The 23,731-nt window shown below is 43.2% G+C and overlaps 1 protein-coding gene and 1 long non-coding RNA gene across 7 annotated transcripts in view; one reads left to right on the top strand and one right to left on the bottom strand.

The window, feature by feature from the left end:
* Window positions 1-21,061, bottom strand: part of LOC145715120 (uncharacterized) — a 353,021-nt gene extending 331,960 nt beyond the window's left edge. The window contains exons 1-3 of one of the 2 annotated variants that reach the window (XR_014137132.1): window positions 20,909-21,061; window positions 19,382-19,526; window positions 18,639-18,693 (exon numbers count right to left, since the gene is read on the bottom strand). This is a non-coding gene — a long non-coding RNA (uncharacterized LOC145715120). The remainder of the gene's footprint in view (window positions 1-18,638; window positions 18,694-19,381; window positions 19,527-20,908) is intronic. The other variant, XR_014137133.1, reaches the window with a different exon arrangement.
* Window positions 1,474-23,731, top strand: part of LOC144615259 (uncharacterized) — a 41,205-nt gene continuing 18,947 nt past the window's right edge. The window contains exons 1-6 of one of the 5 annotated variants that reach the window (XM_078442135.2): window positions 1,474-4,989; window positions 5,347-6,317; window positions 8,585-8,656; window positions 13,912-13,983; window positions 17,827-17,898; window positions 18,615-18,695. In XM_078442135.2, the coding sequence (XP_078298261.2) occupies window positions 1,489-4,989; window positions 5,347-6,317; window positions 8,585-8,656; window positions 13,912-13,983; window positions 17,827-17,898; window positions 18,615-18,695 (4,769 nt within the window). In that variant the 5' untranslated portion in view covers window positions 1,474-1,488. The remainder of the gene's footprint in view (window positions 4,990-5,346; window positions 6,318-8,584; window positions 8,657-13,911; window positions 13,984-17,826; window positions 17,899-18,614; window positions 18,696-23,731) is intronic. The other 4 variants (XM_081794715.1, XM_081794716.1, XM_081794717.1 and 1 more) reach the window with 4 other exon arrangements.

The following is a 23,731-nucleotide window of genomic DNA, read 5'->3' as shown; positions in this document are numbered from 1 at the left end:
ATTAGTAACGAGTCCCCAAACAATTGCCCCCCCCCCACCCCGCCCTCGCCGCTTCACAGTCTTGCAGGCTTAGAGACTGAGAAATCCTAGCTAAGTTTCAGAGGCCTTATTTGCCCATAAGAGTTGACCCTGGATTGGTCTCAGGCTTCCAGCCTGGACAGCTCTTGCAGTGAAAGTTGACTTCCCTGGTCATCAGGTAGAATCTCCATTAGCTGTCAATTCTGAGTAACAACCTTTAAGAACCAAACTAAACCTTTGGGTTGCTGACCTCTCCCTAACATGCTATGGTATCCCTTGTACACGATCAAAATGTTGTAGCTGTACTTTGCCTTAAGGGGAATTGTATTGTCTATAAGGGACATGGGCCATTTCTGCCAATAAACTGTCCAAGCGCATTCTCTCCCTCCCCCTCCCCCTCCCTCCAAAGCATTGTTCATCGTATCTGGTGGGATTTTGTTTCCGGGGAGTAGACACTTGCCTTGTTTCTAACATGAAGTATCAGCTATAGTCCATGGTCTCTATTCCAGAACTCACACTGACCTCTACCTAATGCCTTACTGTCTAGTCATCTGATTTTGAACATTGTTGTTTCCATAGTTTTAACTTCCTGTGTCATTATTCCTTAGTTCCTATCTCTTAAGATGATAGCGTTTTTGAACCACACAGTTGTTAACTTCATGTGTATTTTTTCACACATAGTTATGATTAAAAACTGAAGTGTGAGATGAGAAAACTTCTAGGGAAATGCTTTTATTTTCTGCTTTTATAAATAAAAAGAATGTGTAGTTATTGGGTGCTATCATTGTATACAGCTAGTTTTAGAACAAGGAAAATTCTGAATTGATCTTGTTAACTTTATTTTTTAAATGTTTATTTTTGAGAGAGTAAGCAGGGGAGAGGCGGAGAGAGGGGGACAGAGGATCTGAAGTGGGCTCTAGTGCTTACAGCAGAGACCCCAGTATGGGGCTTGAACTCATGAACCATGAGATCATGACCTAAGCTGAAGTCAGACGCTTAACTGACTGAGCCATCCAGGCGCCCTCTTTTTTTTTTTTTTTTTCCAAACTTATTCACTTTATTTCAGAAAGTGGTAAAATAGCTGTGGAATACAGACCCTGTGAAGAGATCACAGATGCCAGTACTGCAGACGAGCTGCAGGATTTAATTCAAGTATGTGGAGATTAAAGTTCAAGGGTGACATAGCCACTGTAGCCATAATGTAAAGCAACCAGCAGAATTTGGAAGACTTTGGCATTAGCTCTATCATGCTAGATAGATGGGGGGGGGGGGGGGGGAGTGGTGGCCTTTGCAGGGTGGAGGGAGGCCTGGGCCCCAAGTGATTCTGGGAAAAGGGCCCGCTCTGGTGGTGCGGAGCCCATCTCCAGGGAGCTAATAAAGGTGGTGTAAATAAAGATGTCATAAAGGGTGGGACGTGGGCGGGGAGGGCGCGCAGTTGCTAACTGCCGTGCGCATCACGGGGCTGCCATAATGGTTTGGCTCCCGCTCAGGGCCCGGCGCCAGTACCCCACTCGCCTGGGTCGCTGCGCCCCGGAGCCTCCGCGTGTCATGTCCCGGCTGCGCCTGTTGGCCCCACTGCTTCTCTTTATGTGGCAACCGTTGTGGCTGCTGGTCCAGGCAGCTCAGCCTCCGGAGTGGGCCCTGGACCCTGCCCAGCTGACTTCCGACCCCCTGGAGGCGGCTGAGCCCTGGTCTTCTCGCTCCTCTGATCCCCCGCCCGAATCGCCCCAGGCACTTACACGCCCAGCTGAGCCGGGGGGCTTTAATTACCCGGGGTCCTCTGCTCCAGCCCAGATGTTGGCCCCGCCTAAGGAGTTGACCGAGACTTTGGTTCCATTCCTGGACACGGATTCGTTTGGTGAGCTACCCCCAGGGCCAGATGAGGATCTGAATGACCAGCTAACCCAGCATCAAAGGCTCCCAGAGGTGGTTCCAGTGCCAGGTTGGGATCAGAATCAGACCATAGCTCCGCCTCCTCAACTCAAAAGTAAGACTAAAACTGTAGGTTTAGATCAGGCCGAAGATCACCAGTCATTTGAAATACTTGTTCCATCTCTGGATAGTCAGAGTTCAAAGCCAACAAAGTTTATTGTTTCACCCCTAAACCTGAAGAAAGATCTAGCTCAGCATCGAAGGCTTGCCAAAGTTGTTAGAACTCCAAACCAATTTGCAAATAAAGAGCACCTACAACAACAGCTGCAGGATGATTATTTAGATTCCAATATGGGTCTCCTGTATCCTGAGGAGAACCTACCTATGGGTTTCCCAGGGGGACCAGATCAACTTCCAAACTTCTCTGAGGAGGCTGAAATTTCTCCACCCTTGCAGAAGACCCCAAATCATCTAGAGTCCCCTGAGGAAGCTGAATCTTTTTTGCCCCAAGGGGAGGCTCAGGCTCAGCATCCAGAGCCCTCTGAAGAGACAGAAACATCTCTACTTGAGCAGGAGGCTCCATCTCAGCATCCAGAGTCCCTTAAGGATGGAAATTCAGCAAACCCACAAGAGGCCCCAGCTGAGCCTTCAAGTACCCCTGAAGAGGTCGAACCTTCTTCAGTCCAGCAGGAAGCCTCAGCTCACCCTACAGAGGCCCCCGAGGAAGTGGAACCTTCTCCAACCCCCCAGGAGGCCCCTGCTCAGCCTCCAGAGCCATCTAAGGACATCATATCTCAACTGTTAGCACATCATGAAGTAAATGTGCTATCTCCAAGTCAGAGTGAAGCTCAGAAGCCAAGCTTCCCCAATGTCACTGTTAAACCTCTGGATCTTACCATAACTCTAACTCAGCCTGCGGAGCACCCTGAGGAGGCTGGACCTACCCCAGTCCAGCAGGAGGCCCCTGCTCAGCCTGCAGAGCGCCTCGAGGAGGTTGAACCTACCCCAGTCCAGCAGGAGGCCCCAACTCTAGTTCCAGAGTTCCCTATCGAGTATTTAACTCAACTTGCAGTAAGTGATGAGGTGACATCTCTACCTCTAGGTCAGTATCCAGATTATTTAATGTTTCCCAGGGTTATAGGTAAGCCTTTAGATGTGGAATTTACCACAACTCCAGGGCCTGATAAAGGTGTTGAATCTTCTATAGCCCAGCAAGAGGCCCCACCTCAGCCTCTTGAACATACTGAGGAAGCAGAACTTTCTCTAACCCAGCAAGAGACCTCGGGTAAGCCTCCAGAGGAGGTTGAGCCTTCAAGTGAGCAGGAGACCCCAGGTCAGCCTTCCGAGCCTCCTGGGGTGATTGATCCTTCTCTAAGGCAGCAGGAGACCCCAGCTCAGCCTTCAGTGCCTCCTGAGGAAGGTAAGCCTTCTCTAAGCAAACAGGAACCCCCAGCTCAGCTTCCAGACCGTTTTGGAGAAGCTGAACTTTCTCCAACCCAGGAGGAGGCCTTAGCTCAGCTTGCAGAGCTCCTTAATGAGGCAGAATCTTCAACCCAGCAGGAGACTCCAGCTCAGTCTCCAGGGGAGATAGAATCTTCTGCAACCCTGCAAGAGCAACCAGCTCAGCCTCCAGAGCTGCCTTCCAGGGAGGTGGAACCTTCTCCAACCCAGCAGGAGCACCCAGCTCAACCTCTATGGCATCATAAGATGACAGTTTCACCTCCAGGTCACTACCATGATCAACATTTAAACCTGCCCAATGTCAGTGTGAAACCTCCAGATGTGCAGCTTACCATGACTGCAGAACCCACTACAGAGGTGGGACCTTCTGCAGTTCGGCACGAGACTATAGCTCAGCCCTCAGTGCCTCTTAATGTGGAACCTTTTGAAACCCAGCATGAAGCTCCAACTCTGCCTCCACAGTCCCCTGAGGTTGAATCTTTGCCAGTCCAACAGGAGACTCCAACGCAATCTCCAGAATCTACCACACAGGAGAAACTTCCAACACAGCAGGAGACCCCAGTTCAGTATCCAGAATATCCTGGAGAAGTTGAACCTTCTACAACCCAGCAGGAGGCCCTAGCTCAGCAATCACAGGCCCCTGAGGAGGGTGAATCATCCTCAACCCAGGAGGAGGCCCCGACTCAGCTTCCAGAGGCCCAGGAAGAGGGTGAACCTTCCCCTCTCCAGGAGGAGGGCCAGGGTCAGCACCCACAGGCCTCCGAGGGGAGTGAACCACCTACAACCCAGGAGGAGTCCCCAGCTCAGCATCCACAGACCCCTGAGGAGGTTGAATCTTCAACCCAGCAGGTGGCCCCAGCTCAGTTTCCAGTCCTCCAGGAGTCCCCAGCTATATCCCCTGAGCCCCCTAAGGAGGTGGAACCTTCTCCCACACCTCAGGAGCCCCCAGCTCAGCCTTCAGAGCCCGGTAATGAGGCAGAATCTTTTCCAACTCAGCAGGGAGCCCCAGTTGTATCCCCTGAGCCCCCTAAGGAGGTAGAACCTTCCACACAGCAGGAGGCCCCACCTCAGCCTTCAGACCCTCCTGAGAAGGTGGAACCATCTCCAGTCCAGCAGGAAACCCTATCTCTACCTCTCGAGCCACTTAAGGAGATAGAACCTTCTCTAACACAACAGGAGGTACAAGCTCAGCCTTCAGAGGCCCCTGAGAAGGTAGAACCATCTCCAATTCTGCAGCAGTCTCCAACTCAACCTCCGGAGCCCTCTAAGGAGGCAGAAACTCCTCCAGCCCAGCAGGAGGCCCCAGTTCAGCCTCCAGAGCCACCTGAGGAGGTTGTAGCACAACCTCCAGTCCATAATGAGGTGACAGTTCCACCTCTAGGACAAGAGCAAGCTCAGCATCCAAACTTGCCCAATGTTACTGTTCAGCCTGCTGACCTGGAGCTTACTGTAACTCCAGAACCTACTGTGGAGGCTGAGCAGTCTACAATCATGCAGCAGACTCTAGCTCCTCCAGAGGACACTGAGGTGACACCTCCACATCCAGAGCAGGTCCAGGCTCAGCATCCAAATTTGACTGAAGTCAGAGTTCAGCCTTTAGACCTGGAACTGACCATAACTCCAGAACCCACTACAGAGGTTGAAACTTCAACCACGCAAGAGATCCCAGGTCACCCTTCAGAGCCACCTAAGGAGGTTGTAGTTCAGCCTCCACTGTTTCAGGAGGTGACAGTTCCAACCCCAGATCAGGATCAAGCTCAGCGTCTGTGGTTGCCGAATGTAACAGTTCAGCCTTTGGACTTGGTGCTTACTGTAACTACAGAACCCACTACGGATGTTAAACATTCCTCAGCCCTGCAGCAGACTACCGCTCCTCCAAAGGACCTTGAGGTGACATTTCCACATTCAGAGCACATTCAGCATCCAACCTTAACTAAAGTCACAGTTAAACCTTTGGACCCAGGGCTTACCGTAACTCCAGAATCCACTACAGAGACTGAACCTTCTCTAACCATGCAAGAGACCCCAACCCAGCCTCCAGAGCCACCTAAGGAGGTTGTTCAGTATCCGTCCCAACAGGAAGTGACAGTTCCTACTCCAAGTAAGGATCAAGGTCAGCAACCAACATTGCCCAGTGTCACAGCTCATCGTGTGGACTTGGGGCTTACCATAACTCCAGAACCTACTACAGAGGCTGAACATTCTACACCCGTGAAGGAGACTACAGCTCCTCCTCCAAAGGACCTTGAGGTGACACTTGCACATCCAGAGCAGGTTCAGAGTCAGCATCCAAACCTGACTGAAGTCACAGTTCCACCTATGGACCTGGAACTTACTGTAACTGCAGGATCCAGTGTGGAGACTGAACCTTCTCCAACCATGCGAGACACCCCAACTCAGCCTCCAGAGCCACCTAAGGAGGTTGTAGTTCAATATCCATTCCAGCAGGAAGTGACAGTTCCAACTCCAAGTAAGGATCAAGGTCAGCATCCAGCATCACCCATCATCCCATTTCGTCATGTGGAGCTTACTATAACTCCAGAACCTATTACAGAGGCTGAACATTCGACAACCCTGAAGAAGACTACAACTCCTCCCCCAAAGGACCTTGAGGTGACACTTGCACATCCAAAACAGGTTCAGAGTCAACATCGAAACCTGACTGAAGTCACGGTTCCACCTATGGACCTAGAAATTCCTGTAAGTCAGCAACCAGAGTCATTTGAGACAGGTTTTCCTCCAACAACTGAACATCCTGTGGTGCATTTTGTAAACTATACCTCAGAAAAGGCATACACAACTTTAACTTGGCAACCAGAACAGAATGCCACCACAGACCTCAAAATATGTGAGCGCTGTACCTGCAAAGAGGAGACACTGTCGTGTGTTGGTCTCAGCCCACAGCAGAGGCTCCGCAGAGTGCCCGTGCTGGAGCCCGACACCTACAACGGCACCTTCACCATCTTGTAAGAATCGCCTTTACTTGTTTGTTCTCTGCCTCCTGCTTGACATGGCAGTCTCTTCCTCAATGTCGTCCTGGGCCTTCCTCATCTCCCCAACCACGTTGACTGACTTTCTGTTTTTACCTTTTCTTTGTCAACTATCCCTTATCTTCATTTTCCTTTTTACTACTGTTCGCCCTTCTGCAATCTTTTACTTGTAATTGTCCTTATTCTTTTTCCTTATCCAATTTTTAGCCCCATTATTTCATTCCTTAACCTCTACTCTCCCATTTTTGCTCCATCCTCTATAATAGGATACAACAGAGTAGTGAAGAGTAGAGATTCTGGAACTAGATTGCCTGCGTTTGGGCCGAGGTCTGTCATCTATTAGCTTTGTGACTCAGTTTCCTTTTCTGTGAAATGGAAATTATGATAGTTACCATCTCATGGGATTATGGTGAGATCTAGATGAGGTAATACATATGAAGCACTTGGATCAGTGCCTGGCGAAATATGAGTGTTAGCTGTTATTATTTTGATTCCCCAGACCTCATCTTTGACGCCCGGCCTTCCACATACAGTACTCAGTTTGGGCCCAACCCAAGAGTAAGTACTATGGGCGCCACACTAGGATGAAATCGTCTTCAGAACATGAAATGACAGGTGGGAAGAAAGGAAATGGTCATAAAAAGGGAGGTGGCATGTAATTAAGTACTAAAAGAGGTACCATGGGTGTTGGAATTCAGCAGACTCTGTAATCAGCGGAGTATGGAGGTCAGGGAGAGCTGCATGGATAAGCTAACACTTTAGCTGAGACTTAAAGAGTGGCTCTGATGTGTTAAATAGAGAAAAAATGGGTATAAGTCTAGGCAAAGGCACGGCTGCAGGAATGATCAGGAATTAAGAATTAGGTTAAGCAGTTAAAGATCCAATTACGAGAAACCTTGACTATCAGCTAGAGAGGTTTGAACGTTAGATTCTGAGTTATAGAGAGCCATTGAAAGTTTTCAAGCATGAGATATACAGAACGCTGAAACAGGATTATTTTCAGTTCCCCATATAGGCCGATCTGGAGAGGAGAGCTTGATCCAGCGAGACCAGATAGAATGTTCTAACAAAACCTGGGAATAAAGTAACAAGGGGCCGACTCAGAGTGGCTGAAAAGAGTAGAAAGAAAAGCCTTGAGAGCACTGCAAAGGAGGAAGTGACAAGATAGACTAACTGATGACAGTCGCGGGTGGGGTGTGCACGGGAAAGAGAAAACTCAGATATTACTCTGAAACTTCTGTCCCAGATAAGGAGAATGATGGAAGTTGAGGCATCTTTTACCAGGGAACACAGAGCAACCAGAAGGCTTCAGGTTGACTGGAAATGTCCACCAGGCACATGGGCAGATGGGTATCTGTTTTGAATTTATTCCTGACTCCCCTGAAAAAAATGTGTATATAAACTGACCAGGTAAGCTGTTGCTGAGGGAAGAGGACAAAACTAAAGGTAAAGATTCAAAGTCATACGCAGAGTTAGCGGTTGAAACTGAACCTCAGGCATTTAATAGCTTCTCTTAAACATGTGTAATTCATGGATACATGAATTATCATGGATACTTTTTTTTGTTTTTAATGTCACAGGTATAGAGGATAAAACGTGAAAATCCCACCCCACCCTCCCTACCACTCATAAGATAACTCCTGTCACCTTTTTGGTGTGTGTCCTTCCTTCCCATCTCTTTCCTTTGCATTTTTTCCTAATTTCCTAATGAGGGGATACTTTTTAATTCCTTGCCCAGTGATTTGTTGCTTTTCCCTATACAATATGTCTAAGAAATCTTTCCATGTTAGTTATTCTAATTTCTAACTTCCCTTATCCTTCTAACACCTAGAGAGGTTTCAGTAGAGGGCTTCTTTACATTTGTTTGCTGATAATGGTAAATTTTTTACCATTTTTTTCGTTGAATTATTATTTTCTCATTGATTTGTGGAAGGAACCATTTTAGACACATAAGTGATTTGGGGGAAAAAAATACTTATCTCCAGAGTAATTAACAGGCGTTATCTACCCAAGGAATGGAACAAATAGGAAGTTCAGGTTCTAAGGAGCTGGCTTGTTTGTGCCAGTGGCCCCACGCTATCTCTTTATTAATTGCACCACCTGGGATGCTGATAGCCGCGGAAATTAGAAAGTTGGCATTTACTGCATTGGAATATTCCCCACAAGGTTGCCAGTGATTCTTTTATTTATTCTGTTCATTCCTTTCCTACCTATTCAAGGATCTGAACTGTGTTTCTTCACAGAAATTTCCAAGGAAACTCTATTTCTCACATTGATGAAAATGTATGGAAGGGATACCGTTGGGCTGAGAAACTGTGAGTATATTCTCTCCAAATACGAATACAAAAAAAAAAAAAAAAAACAAAAAAAAAAAACTAACTGCATTCTAAGGTCCTTCTTGGTCCAGAACTTTGAAGTCAGTAGCTCTGAGGAAAGGTGTTTCCCCTTCCATATCCCAACTCGACCTCTACCGATTGCAATTCTGTGTTAATTTTTTTTTTAACGTTTATTTATTTTTGAAACAGAGAGAGACAGAGCATGAACGGGGGAGGGTCAGAGAGAGGGAGACAGAGAATCTGAAACAGGCTCCAGGCTCTGAGCTGTCAGCACAGAGCCCGACGCAGGGCTCGAACTCACGGACCGCGAGATCATGACCTGAGCTGAAGTCGGCCGCTTAACCGACTGAGCCACCCAGGCGCCCCATCTGTGTTTATTTTAAAAATTAAATTTGGCAGGTTCCCTTTAAAATTAGAATCAATTTCAACTTATTTTCCATTATACAAGGAATACGTGATTATAGTCTCAATATATAAAAATGAAATAACAGGGGGGCCTGGGGGGCTTATTCGGTTAAGTGTCCAACTTCGGCTCAGGTCATAATCTCAACGGTTCGTGGGTTCAAGCCCCACGTTGGGCTCTGTGTTGACAGCTCAGAGCCTGGAGCCTGCTTCGGATTCTGTCTCCCTCTCTCTCTGCCCCTCTCCTGCTCATTCATTCCCTCTCTCTCTCTGTCTCAAAAATAAATAAACATTAAAAAAAATTTTTTTGATGAAATAACAGATCTAGTGAACACCTGCCTTATGTTCTAATCCCCCCACTGCTGGGATAGCCACTACTCTGGATTTAGTATATATCCTTCCAGACCTTTTTCCATGCATTTGCCTACATACATATTTACAGCAAAATAGGTTTGTTGTGTGATTTTCTTATCTTTTTTTTACATAAATTGTAACATCCTACAACTCGATTCTTTTGCTTCGTGGTATGTCTTAGACTTTTTTTCTTCCAGTACATAGAGGGTTACCCCATCCATGCAAGCTGCTGCATAATATTCCATAGTATGAGTGTATTACGATTTAGTAATTCCCCTCCTGATGGATGTTTAGGCTGTGTCCAGTTTTCTTATTACATGCATTGCTGCATGGACCACCTCATACATGCATCTTTGTGTACGTGGGTGGGTATTTCTGTAGAATAGATCCCTGGAAATGGAACTGTTGGGATGAAGACGATGTCGATATATACAATTTTAATTGCCCTCAAAAAAGGTGTGCCAATTTACACACCAATCCATACACCATGACAGCATTCATTTCCTCCTACCCTCCCACTCTTGGATATTCTCCATTTCTTGGCTGATCTGGTGGGTGAATAAAATGGGTCCCTTCTGAATTTGAATTTTTCTGATTACGTATACATTTAAATATCTCTGTATGTTTCCTGGGCATTTGTGTTTCTTGTCTGAATTTTCTGTCCTTTGCCAATTTTGTTGTTATCTTTTTTTTAAATTGATTTGTAGAAAAAGTCAGTGTAGACACAAGTAATTTTGGAAACAATATTATACTCAAAGTAACTGACTGGCATTTTTCATGACAGATTGTGTGTCATATCATTAGTTCAACTTGGGTAGATAAGTCATAAATGACTTCTGAATTAATAATAAAAGACATAACAGTCATAGTAATCTAAATGTAGGGATTATGATCCCCCTAAAGTAGATTCCCCCCTGCCCCTTAGTCTGATAACCTTACTGGTAAGGGACAAATGGTAGAACAAGGTAGTTGTTTTCTTATGAATTTTATGAATTTCTTAAATACTATATATAGTTTATATTTTCTCATGATAGTATCTAACTTGGAGATCTTATTTCCCAAACTTGTAAGAAAAATGAAAGTAATTTGGCACAAGGAACAAGAGAGAGTGGAGAGAGTGGGTAGGCTGAGGGACAGGGGTAGGAGAAAAACTTTGAATTGTGTATTATATACCTTTGGAATTCTGAGCCATGCAAATATATATTACCTATTAAAAAAATAAACTGAAATTAAAAAAATATTTTTTGAAAAGCGTGTATTTGGTAGTTTATATACTAGAAGATGAATCTGGTAAGATTTGATGATTCTTAAAAAATTTTTAAATGTTTATTTATTTTTGAGAGAGAGAGAGAGAGAGAGAGTGAGTGAGCAGGGAAGGGGCAGAGAGAGAGGGAGACACAGAGTCCAAAGCAGGCTCTAGGCTCCGAGCTGTCAGCACAGAGCCTGATGTGGGGCTCGACCCCACAAACTGTGAAATGATGACTTGAGCCGAAGTCAGACACTTAACCAACTGAGCCACCCAGGTGCCCCAAGATTTGATGATTTCTAATTCAGCTTGAGGGTTATGCCTTGTAAGACAGAAGTTTTTAACTATGGGTCAATAGTCCCCTGGGGCAGGATTTTTAACCTTTTTTTCTATATATCAAATTTTTAAAAAAATTTTTTTTAACATTTATTTATTGCTGAGAGACAGAGCATGAACAGGGGAGGGGCAGAAAGAGAGGGAGACACAGAATTGGAAGCAGGCTCCAGGCTCTGATCTGTCAGCAGAGAGCCCAATGTGGGGCTCGAACCCACGAACCGTGAGATCATGACCTGAGCTGAAGTTGGACACTTAACAGGCTGAGCCACCCAGGCACCCTTCTATATATGTATTGATGATCTGCAGAAGCTTATGTTCTTGGGATAATGTTTTCAAATGTATAATAAGTTAAAATATATAGGAAAAGGAAATTATGTGGAAATAGAGTTTTCAAAAAATTTTTAAAAAGATTAGTGATATAGCAATAAATCTGCTTCTGTTAGAATATTAAATAACAAAATATAATGGTACGCCTACTAACTATTATAACTTCAAGGTACTGATGAGAATAAATGATATTTTGAGATATCCACGCCAAATATGTGATATGAAAATATCTGATTTCTGCTGGGGACCAAATTAACTACACTAATCTGTGGTTTGTTGCCTACATTCATAATGGAAGGAAATGCTAATTCTAGTTAGAGGTTTGTGAAAATAGAGATGTGATTCTATTTCCCATCCAAGTTTGGCACCCACAAATTCAGTCCATTCTATTCACGGACCTGAGCCCTAAAGGGATGGTCTGCAAATTGAAATCGCATGCACACCTTTGCACGTATTCAAGAAAGTGCAGTTTTCTAGGGAAAGGGTCCATTCCATAGCTTTTATGAAATTCTCAAAAGGTTCTTGTCTCAAAAGATTGAGTCACAAATTGGGGCGGAGGTGGAGAAAGACATTTGTTTTCCTGTGAAGTTGTACTTATTCTCATAAATGATGATAAATGAATGATTTGTTTTAATTAAAAGTAGTATATTTGCAAATTGATACCTGTCACTTTCTGAATTCATTCAACAAATATTTATGGAGCATCTCCTATGTCCCAGGATCTGTTTTACATGCCAGGGATATAAGCCCAAGAACAAAACTGACCAAATATCCCACTTGTCAAGGGGTTTACAAATATATAATATAAAAACAAATATGTAAATATAATAAATACATAGAATTTCAAGTATTGGTAAGAAATCAGTGGCCAGATCTCTCAAGTTTTCTAATTTATTCAACGACCGTTTCTGCTGCTCATAGACTGAGTTTTTTACTAATGATAATACTTTTCATTCATATAATCTTGAGTTGGTTCTTTTTATTAGATGTACTGTTTACCTCTGTCTGAGGATATATTAATGATGCTATTCTACATTTTTTATACTGTTCATTTTTGAGAGAGAGAGAGAGACAGAGTGCAAGTTGGGGAGGGGCAGAGAGAGAGGGAGACACAGAATCGGAAGCAGGCTCCAGGCTCTGAGCTTCAGCACAGAGCCCAGTGCAGGGCTTGAACCCATGGACTGCAACCTGAGCCAAAGTCGGATGCTTAACCGACTGAGCCACGCAGGTGCCCCATTAATGTTGGTATTCTCAAATCCTTTTGTGTTTTCTCTGTTAACTGTGTCATTGACTATAAGCTGTTATATTTGTTTTTTATTTTCTGTCCTGAATAGAATTGGCTTTCTCACTCCATTTGGTCATTCCTGAGTGCAATTTATCTTTGTAGTTGAGATTTGACTTGCTTCTGTTTTCTGGTCCTAAGGAAGAGGTGAAATGAACCACGGGGCTTGTTATTGGTGACAGGTCCCCCTGAGAGTTAAAGAAGAGGTGGGAGGTGACTTCTAATGGCTAGTCAGAGTGTATACCCTTCCTCCAGGGTTCTGGGACCCTGCCCCCTTCTAACACCAATGGCTCCTGCCTGGAAGAAAACACCCTTTGCTGCCAGATCCAAGGAGGAAGGATGTGGGCTTGATGTGCTGTCCTTGGTCCTACTGCAGTATCCCAGCTAATCACCCTGTAGGTGGCTCCAAGGCATTTCTGGTGGGGAGTGTTTGTAGAGCTACTCCCTTGGCTTTGAGCTAAGGTTGTGGATTTTCTAATTGTATCTTTTCTAATCATCCTTAGGGACTTTGGTGGAGTTTGGAGTTTGGTAGAGACTTGGCATGTTTCAATCTGCCAGCTTGAAATAGCACAACCTCTTAGGAAGACAATTTTGTACCCCTGTTAAATCCTGGAGAAACTTAGGCAAATGTGTACTAGGATATAAACAGAAAAATGTCCAAAGCAGCACTGTTTATAATAACTAAAAATTAGAAAAATCTAGTATCCACCAACAGTAGAATGAACAAATAGTGTTACACGGGTATTTACTCTATACTTATTAAACTGAGCATTTATGTTATGTGCATTTTATGCACATTTTTAGTTCTCACAGATATTTTTTAGTTGGGGAAAAAAATTAGATGGCTTTACTTGTAGCACTGATATGGTTATAAATAGGGCTTCCACAATAAAATTTGGGAAAAGAGAGGAGGAAGTGGCAGTTCTGTCCATGTTTTTGCCACTCAGGGCTGGGTTCTAACAGAGATTTTGTGATCCAGAGAGTAGGCATTAAATGTACATTTTGGTGTGAAGAGTGGATAGGGGTGTGTGTGTGTGTGTGTGTGTGTGTGTGTGTGTGTGTGAGAGAGAGAGAGAGAGAGAGAGAGAGAGAGAGAGAGAGACAAAGGAGTATGTGAGAAGAAAAGATTTGAATCAAACAGCAGAGATCACCATCCCTACATTAAATAAGAATTAGTGTATTTGGTGGCACCATTACCCAGGTTTCTCTCACATCTAGCGGTCCTGTGTAGCAAATAGTTGTAGTTATTTTGCATTTTGACCCAGAAATGACCTTTTCATTTTGCAGAATTCTCAGGGACAATTATCTGACCGAATTACATAAAGACACATTTGAAGGCCTGCTATCCCTCCAGTATTTGTAAGTTAATCAGTTCATCATTTATTATGAGTTTTTAGTTATATTATTTATTAAAAAATACAGGGTTCAAATTGGATAATTGCAACAATTTCTTCTAACAGTAGAATTCTATAATTCTCTATAGTGGAATTCTATAATTCTCTCTATTAAATTCTATAACTCTGTAAGTCTGTGGGGACCCAGCCCATCTCTAGCATTAAATACCTCCTATGCATTTTCAACTTTTTAATTTTATAGACAAGATATAGGAAAAAGCCCTTCAGTTGTAGAGGAAAAGGGGTAATGAAGTCTGAGCAATTATGGACACCCATATGAACCTTGTTATGTAAGTGTTCATATACCATCTGCTTTTATTTATATTTATTATTTATGGCCCATGGATCAAATCCTGTGTATGGTCTGTCTTGATACAACCTATGAGTTCAGAATGATTTTCATGTTCTTAAAGGGCTGTAAAAGAGAAAAGAAGAGAAAGAAACAGAGAATATGTGACAGAGACCGTATATGGCCTGCAAAGCCTAAAATATTTACTGTCTGGCCTTTACAGAAAAGGTTTGAAAAAGTTGGCTTAGTAAAATGAGAGGAATTGAAGTTAACCTCAAATTGTCACCTACAAGACAAGAAAATATAGAACACTTACATTAATTTGAATGCCATTAACCCAGAATTTTTAAATAATTTAATCTAAATTAAATATTTAAATATTAAATATTTAACTAAGCAGGTGAATTATGTAAGCAGTATTACCAAGTACATATTAAATTATTAAGAGATTAAGGATTTCAGTGTGGGAAATTTTATTAGTTTATTTTTTTATTATTATTTTTTATGTCATTTATTGTTAAGTTAGCTAACATACAATGTGCACTTGGCTTCAGGAGTAGATTCCTGTGATCAGTGTGGAAATTCTTATGCCACCATAAAAATAGATGTTTAAAATGATGGTTAAGGGGTTGGGGCTCCTGGGTGGCTCAGTTGGTTGGGCGTCCGACTTTGACTCAGGTCGTGATCTCACAGTTTGTGGGTTCGAGCCCCGTGTCGGGCTCTGTGCTGACAGCTCAGAGCCCGGAGCCTGTTTCAGATTCTGTCTCCCTCTCTCTCTGCCCCTCCCCCACTCATGCTCTGTCTCTCTCAAAAATAAATAAACATTAAAAAAATGATGGCTAAGGGGCACGTGGCTGTCTCAGTCATTAGAGTCTGCAACTCTTGATCTCGAGGTTGTAGGTTAGAGCCCCATGTTAGGTATAGAGATTACTTAAAAAAAATGAAATCTTTAAAAATATAATGATGGTTAAGTGGTATAGTTAGAAATGTTTACACTAAACAAACATCAGAAATGCCTCTAACTTCGCTAATTACAGAATAAACATCTCTCCAGCCTCATTGTCAAGGAAGAAATGTTTGCATATATCTCTGTACATTAGACATACAGAGACACTAATGTTCTTTGCTATGGAGGTTCAGTGTTTATTCTTTGTCCATGCCATGCAAAGCTGTGTATTTCATTAATCCTTTTTAAAAAATTTTTTTAATGTTTATTTATTTTTGAGAGAGAGAGAGACAGAGTATGAGCAGGGTAGGCACAGAGAGAGAGGGAGACACAGAATCCGAAGCAGGCTTCAGTCTCTGAGCTGTTGGCCCAGAGCCTGATGCGGGGCTCGAATTCATGAGCAGTGAGATCATGACCTGAACCGAACGAAGTCAGATGCTCAATCGACTAAGCCATCCAGGCGCCCCTCATTAATCCTTATTAATGATATGCTTTAGAAAATAGATTCTTCTTGCAAATGTGGAAGGCTTAAGGGTAGTGAGTAAAAAGAATCTCATATGACACTAAAAATAGCCCTTCAAATTATCAAACCTTCCAAGTCTTAGGGGACAACCACTTTGTATTGGTCTTCTTGGCTACCTCTGCCATCTGGGCTCCAAACGTTACAAACACAGTTTGGAGAAAACCAAAAGAGACAAACTGCGCAATGGATAGGGCCTTTCATTATTTCTACTATGAGGTACTTTGTAAGCCAATTATTTCATGTCAGGTGAAGTGTTCTCATTCATTTATTCAAAAAAAATGTGAATCAAACCTAAAAAAGAATGTGACAGGCCCTATGCCCAGTACCATAGGCACGCAGATGGTTAAGACAGGCTTCCCACCCTTGTAGGAACTCATGATTTCACAGGGAAAATAAACAGAAGCTTAAACCATAATGCCTAAGCACTAAATGGATGATGAAGCACTGACAAAGTGCAGAAGAGGGAGCCACAAAGTCGTAAAACCACATTTCTTTTCAGTCGTTTTGCTCCTTCTACTCACTACCCAGCTGTTAATTTATTTTATAAATATTTGAGTTTGTTCTTTGTCCATGCATCAGTTTTAAACACAGTAGACAACGCAGATGAGCAAGACTAGTCCATACTTTCATGGAGTTTATGCCCAGAGGAAATGGAATGCCAGAATAACTATATTAAGAAGAAATTGGGGCACCTGACCGGCTGAGTCAGTAGAGCATGCGACTCTTGATCTCAGGGTCGTGAGTTCAAGCCCCAGGTTGGGCGTGGAGTCTACTTTAAAAAATTAAAAGAAGGAGAAGGAGGAGGAGGAGAGGGGGAGGGGAAGAAATGGATTTGGGCAATGAGAAGTATAAGTTGTTTTTGGAACACAGAAGGGGGGGGAAGACTTCAAGTTGGATCAGGGAAGTTACTAGAGAAATACTGTTTGAACAGAACCTTGAATGGCTATGACGTATCATCAGATAGACATCTTGGGAAGAATATGCTTGCAAGATAGAGTGAGTGAAAGGCAAAATGCAGGAGAAATTTCTTTGGTATCTGTAGAGTAGGAAACTAGAGCCGGATTTAGGATTTTGAAGGCCTTGGATGATATGCCAGGCTACCGTGTTATCACAGCAGTGCTCTAGGACAAACTTTAGACTGCACCAGGGTCACCGGGAGGCCTTGTCAGAACACAGGTTCCACCTCCACAGTTCCTGATTCACTCAGTCCAGAGTAGAGCTGAGAATGTGCATCTTGAGTAAGTTCCCAAGTGACTCTGATATTTGAGAACCACTCCTGGAGAATTAATCTGGTGACTGTGTGCAGTATAGATTAGAATGGGAGAGACCAGAGATGAAAATGCCAGTCAGAAGATGGTGGTACCCATGTAGGTGGAAAGTGAGGGACTCGGCTGAAATCCATGGAAATAAGAGGGTCAACCATAATCAAGAATGGGTGTTTCCAAATAAAAATCCAGGACCGTGTTGTTTTTTTGTTGGCCCCACTTGCAGCTGAAGCAATTGATAAATTCATAGACCGTTTAGGCAACGTACAACCAAAAATAAATTTCTATTAATATGATAATATAATTCTGAGTTCGTTCAAAGTTAGGTATTGATTAGAGGAGTAACTTCTTTTCAAGTTAAATGAAAAGGTATCTTTTACCTCTTCTGGTATTGACTTGGTGTCAAGAAGTAGAACTAAACCAGGAAGGTGTGCTAATGTGAGAATATCCCTTTTAATGTTAGAAATTATATGTGGCGATCACAACTTTGAGCTCATAATTTAGAAATTGATGAGGCCACAAACAGTCATTTAATCAATTCTTCTGCTCTCAGGAAACATTACTTCCAAGATCTATCAAGATCTATAGTTGTATATTTTATGTATGAAGATCACAAAGGTGAGACTCTTAAGAAAGGTGAGGACAGGGTTAGGGGCTCTGGAAGGTTCAATTAACAATTCCTAATACTCAGAGTTTAGCCAAAAGCTACTTATTCAATACTACCATCCTACTAATTAGATATCTTATAGCTAATTGAGGCAATATTTTCCTTTTCCTTTTCCTAGAGATTTATCCTGCAATAAAATACAATCTATTGAAAGACGTACATTTGAATCACTACCTTTTTTGAAGTTTATGTAAGTTACAAATATAATTTCATTATATTTGGAATTTGTATTAAACTTAATTGTAAACCTCTTTGTTATTCATTTGGAATGAATGAACCTTTATTAGTCGAAAGCTACTAAAATTATGTAGCAAATCTTTTTTTGTCTGTGGCAAAGTTTGGTGTGAGAGTTATTATAGAGATCAGAGTGAATCGTTCTAGAGCAGCAGTTCTCTGCCAGGGTGATTTTGCATCCAGGTGACACTTGGTAGTGTCTGGAGACATTTTTGATTGTCAGACTGTAGATGTGCTCCTGGCATCTAGTGGGTGGAGGCCAGGGCTGCTGTCACACCCTACAGTTCACAGGGCAGCACCCCCCCCCCCATAACAAAGATTATCCAACCATAAATCTCAACAGTGCTAAAGTTGTGAAACGTTTTTCTAGAGAAATAAACTTACTTCTCTAGAAAAAAATACTTACTTAACACAAGTATTTATTGAGCATTTACTGATTTGTATCTAATGCACCACATGTATAAACATGAAAGTATAAATCTTTCATGCAAATATTTTTTTAAAAAGGCAAGTATCTTTCCTAGTGAGATTTCTTTAGTGTATGGAGAGAGTATTGTGGTTATGTTTCATTATCTATAAATTAGAATCACTGCCAAAGGATAAATATTCTGAAAGAATATCTTTTTTTTCTCTTTGTTTGTCTTGTTTTTTTGTGTGTGTGTGTGTGTGTAGAAATCTTGGTTGCAATTTACTCACCGAACTGAGCTTTGGAACATTTCAGGCCTGGCATGGAATGCCGTTTTTACACAAGCTGTAAGTGAAATAGAAAATGAATACATGTAAAAAAAAAAAAAAACTACATGTAAAAATATCATACAGTGATTGGTTAGGTGTGTGTTAATAAACCCAGTATGAATTCTGGAAAGTAGGTCTTAAAATCCATTTTTTTTTCAAATGAGGAAACTAAGGTACAAAGAGGCCAAGAGACTTGTCTTAACTCCTAAATGGCACTCTCTGCCCTCCCTCATACCCAGCTTTGTGTGGGCAATGAAAGCCCCAAGCAAGTAACACCCAAGTCAGTATTATCATGGGAATTCGTGACAGTGATGCTTCCCCAAGGTGTGCATGGTCCTTGAAATCCACTTTTGAATTTAACTTTGATTCCTGCTCATGTGCAAGTTTCCTATGCAAAAGAGAACTTCAAAGAACTAAGTTTAGCACAGAGTTCTCCAGGCAGCAAAAGGTGTGGGTGCTTCTTGAGCCATCAGGAAAGCAGAAAGAACTCCTGAATGCCTGCCACAGGGCACTGCTCTCCATGTGTTTTCTTTCCTGACCACTCTTCAATTAAGAAGTATGTTATTCCCTTTCAGCCGGAAAATTCTGTGATTTCTCTGTAAAAAAGCAAATCATACTGGACATGTTCAGTGGCCTGAGGGGGATTTTTAGACTCAAGGTTGAAGACCCTCCTCTAAAGCAGACGCTGGAAAAGACTGTCTTACTGTCTTGTGGTTCAGAAATCCGATTTCACAGCTTATCTTCCGTTAGATGAAAGTGTTTACGGTGTGTCCGGAGCTGGAGTAAGTTCCTGCGGGTGCCCAAGAGCAGGGGCCTCCTCTCTCCTCTCATTAATTTGCTGATGCCTAACTTGGGGAAAGAATACTGAGGGTCAGTTTTTTGTTTTGCCGGCATGCCAGAGAACGGGCTCATTGAGTTTCTCCACCAAGAGGTTTTAGTGGTGTCAATATAATGTCTTAAAACTCACCACCTCTACTAAGCATCTTATAACACCGAGAGTCTCTTCGAAGAATCTGAATTTCATAGTTAGGTAGGCAATACAGGACAAAATAGGGTGGAATCCGTTGATAACAATGAATGAATTCATTGAAAAACACTCAGTGCCACGCGCACTCTATGTCGACAGTGTACTAAGTACTGGGGGTACAAAGAATACACAGGGACTGTCCCCAAGAATCTTTCATACTGGAAGGAGAAAAAGATGGCCGTTGATGGGAAAACGTATGTGAGCCATGCTGGCATCAGTGCAGCAGGGTAACGAGCTAGGGGGTGACAAAGTAGGGGATGGTTGTGGAATAGAAAAGATTTGTTGTGGAAAAGGCAACAACTTGCTTGTGTTGAGTTTCCACGTTCATCTTGATGAAGTTTTGGGGAGATGGTGGGGAGTCGGGAGCCGACGGCCAAGAAAGAATTCTTGAACATGTCTTTGGTGCAAAAAGGTGATTTTATTAAAGCACAGGGACAGGACCGTGGGCAGAAAGAACTGCGCTGGGGTTGTGAAGAGTGACAGGTTATATGCTATGGAATTGGGAGGTCAAGTCAAAAGGGAAGTCTCCAGAGGGACTGTGATATGTGAAAGAGGACTCCTAAGACACCAGAGGCCTTGCTATTGTCAAGCTAAGGTTGTTTTTCCCTCTAGCAAAGCATTAAGACAGTAGGGAGTTCCTGGAGAAATATTTTATTTGCCTGCCTCAAGTATCTGTCAATAGGCTGCAGGTTATAAGGAAATTTAATTTTACCTGAGATTTCCTTCTTGCCTTTGTTCCCCATATCACTATGGAGGGGTGATGTGGGGGCTCCAGGAAGCTGATTCTGTAGGTTTCTGGCGATTAGGCTATTGATAAGATTGCCTTTTTCTTGTAATTTACTAAGATATTTGTAAACTGATGGAAACTCCTATCTTGCCCGACTGAGATCTCTTATCAGTTAACCATTTGTTTTCTTTCCTTTCCTTTGTCCTCGAGCAGCCAGAATCACACATATCCCACCTGGGGCGGGGGCATGTGCTAACTTGTATCTTGCCCTCAACTTGCCTCATGCTCCCTCATCGATCTTACATGACAGAAAAAGGTAATTAAAGAACCAGAGCTAGCTGGTATTGAGAATAAATTAATACTCATGTCATGTGTGTTATGCCCAGAATTCGTGATCCCCAAATACCGCCAGGGAGCCGAGTCCGATGTAAAAGCAAAAGAGCCTTTATTCGAGCTAGCTCGAGCTCAATCCCCTACCTGCACTGATGCAGAGGTGAGATACCGGGGAGAGAGAGCCAGTTTCAAAAGGACAAAGGTTTTATTGGGGCCTAGGGGCAGTTGGTGAGGTAATGGCTGTGGCCTCAGCTGATTGGCTGGGGAAGGGTCCTGGGGAAGAGTGCTGTTAGGCAGGTGGGGGGGGGTGGGTTACCCAAGGGGAGGAGGTGTGGTCAAGGTGAAGGACACAGAACAAGATGGAGTCAGCCGGCGTAGGCCCGCCCTTTCAATGTGGTTTGAATAGAGCTGTACTACTAAAACGAATTCACAGTTAACTTCCAAAAAATTATCACAGTACAGTAAGTGTGTATTGGAGGTTGGGCTCCTTGTTTGGGGCCAAACTTTTCTTTTCTTTTTTCTTTTTAACGTTTATTTATTTATTCTGAGAGAAAGAGAGCATGCGCAAGGGAGATGCCATCCCGTGAATTCAGTCACGTTATTACCTATGTGACTTAATTACTGGGGTGTTTATAAGTTGAAACAATATTTTCTCCAGCATTAAATAAGTTTGTAAACCTTTTGGGCCCCAGCTGAGGTGGATTTATCTTGAACTGACTGAAGCTTAAACTTCAGGTCTTCTCACTTACATAGGCCCCTTCCAAAGTCTTGGGAGGGACCCTCGCAGTTCCTGTACGCATAATTTTGCATGTTTTGATGAGGCAGGATTTCCCAAAGTAGATGAGGTTCAGACCCTACAAGGCCTCGATACACCCCTGGGTTTCAGGTAATTCTATCTCAGTAAGTTTTTTGAATGAAGCCTCTTAAGTTATTGATAAACACTGAGTGAACACGTTAGCGGTGTGGTAAAGTCTATTTTGAATCTGAAATCCACCTCAAAGCCATGCCAAGAGTTTATTAATAAGGTACCACTTTTTGAATGGTAGTAATAATCCTATTTCTTTCAGATGAAATCAGGAATGAAATATATTATGGAAAACCAACAGTGGTTGATAATCCTAAATGTTAAGTATACTTTTTTTTTTCCTGACTTTAAAGTGCTTCTCCTTCATTCACCTACACAGGTGCAGACCGATGGCTTATTTTAAAAAATTCACTTCATTGCTTCTAACAGTACGAGCTCCATGAGTTTAGAAGCCGAAGGACTCTACGATGTAGAAAGGCTGTACCTTATCGGGATAGAGCACATTCACATGCTGGCTCGTCTGTGGCGCATCAGTATTGTGCCAAGAACATAAGCTCTAAGGGAGAATAAGGAAAATCTAAGCCTTACCCCTTTTGAATTATTGTTGACAATATCGTTGAGGTAGGTGTGGCCACCCTCTGAAGGCAAAGTCGAGCCGCAGTCACATTGACGCCCTAACGCTCCCCCAGTCAACCGGCATCTGCTTCCTTTTAGACGGCTGCGTGCCCACACAAGTTGACACACTTCAGGATATTGTCATCGCTTTTTGGTACGTACTGGAAATCCTGGCAGCTTCTTCTCAGATTCAGAAAGGCATCAACGTTAAGGATGAAGATGACAACTCAGGGCTGTCCTTTTGGGGTGATTTAGGGTAACTTTTATTATTTTCCGTGTGTGGTAGTTCAGAAGCTTTGCGATAGTCATACCCAACTGTTACTTTTCTTCTCCCAGCTGCCTCTGATTCTTCCCACGTATATGCCAAGGCATCTTCTTTCTCTGGGAAGCATGGTAGTTGCTCCTCTGCCCCATATCATTTCTTTAATACCTACCTCTGTTAGGTATTTACTGCGCTCTGGCACTACGCTAAGACCTTTCGCTTGTGCTGCAAGTAAGACAGTGTGTCTTAAACTCTTAGAATAGAGCCTGGCACGTGGGAAATGCTCCGGACGTGGCCCCTCACACGCCACTTCATTTTCGTTTTTCCAGCAACTCTTGTGATACAGGTAGTATCATCCTCATTTCGGGGATGAGGAAGTTGAAACTCAGAGACATCGGGTGACTTGCCTAGGTTCACACTGTCAATAAGTGACAGAACCACTTAAGAAGCTTCGCGAGTAATACAATTCCGCATTCCCTGGCACTAGGTAGGACCTGAATGACAACCGGCCTTTTGGGCGTCGTCCCTTGGAGTCAGCTTCTCACTGGAATAGGACCTTTCGAGCAGGGAGCTCCTTTTCCCTATGCTTCGGGAGCTCCTGGCCATGCCACCTATGGGCATCCCCAGGCTTCCTGCTCACCGCCTGGTGCAAATATCACATCGTCACTGCTAGGCACCCACTCTGTGCCCAGCCTTATGCTAGGTGCTTTGCACATGCTCTTTCCTTTAATCCTCAAGTTGCCTTATGAGGTAAATGCTGCTAAAAAGACTCGGAGACGTTCGTTACTTAAGTCCCTTCACCAGGAAGTGACAGCCAGAATTCAGACCTAGGTCTGCCTGATTCCGGGGCCCTTGCTTCTTGGGCTGTTCCTCACTGCCAGAAACTCCTCTTCAAGGCTGTTCTCAGAACTTGAATTAAAACATGGGCTCACCATTTCAGATTCTTTAGGCTTCGCCCCTCCCCCCGCCCAACCCCTGAGAGAGGATCTACGTGATGCCGTTAGATGTCTTGTATTGAGGAGCTTCGCATGGGGAGTCATGTTCTCATGGCTCATGGACCTATGTAGATGAATAAAGGAAAGGGGTTATTCTATCCCCAAGTACTTCAAACATACTGGAATAGGGTCTAGATCACTCTACTTATTTCTTCAACTGCTTTCCTCCAAGGAGCCAGTTTTCCCTCCATGCCTTGGGATTCCAGCATAGAGAGTTTGGAGTCTGTCCTATTTGAAATGTATTTTCACTGCCTGCTTTGGACATTTTTTCAGCCAAAGCTGTTAGGATT

This window comes from Panthera onca (genome assembly GCF_046562875.1).
Source record: "Panthera onca isolate mPanOnc1 chromosome E1 unlocalized genomic scaffold, mPanOnc1 haplotype 2 h2.Chr16_ul_10, whole genome shotgun sequence".
NCBI lineage: Eukaryota > Metazoa > Chordata > Mammalia > Carnivora > Felidae > Panthera > Panthera onca.
Note: the sequence above shows the minus strand (reverse complement) of the source record. Positions and strands in the feature narration are given on the sequence as shown.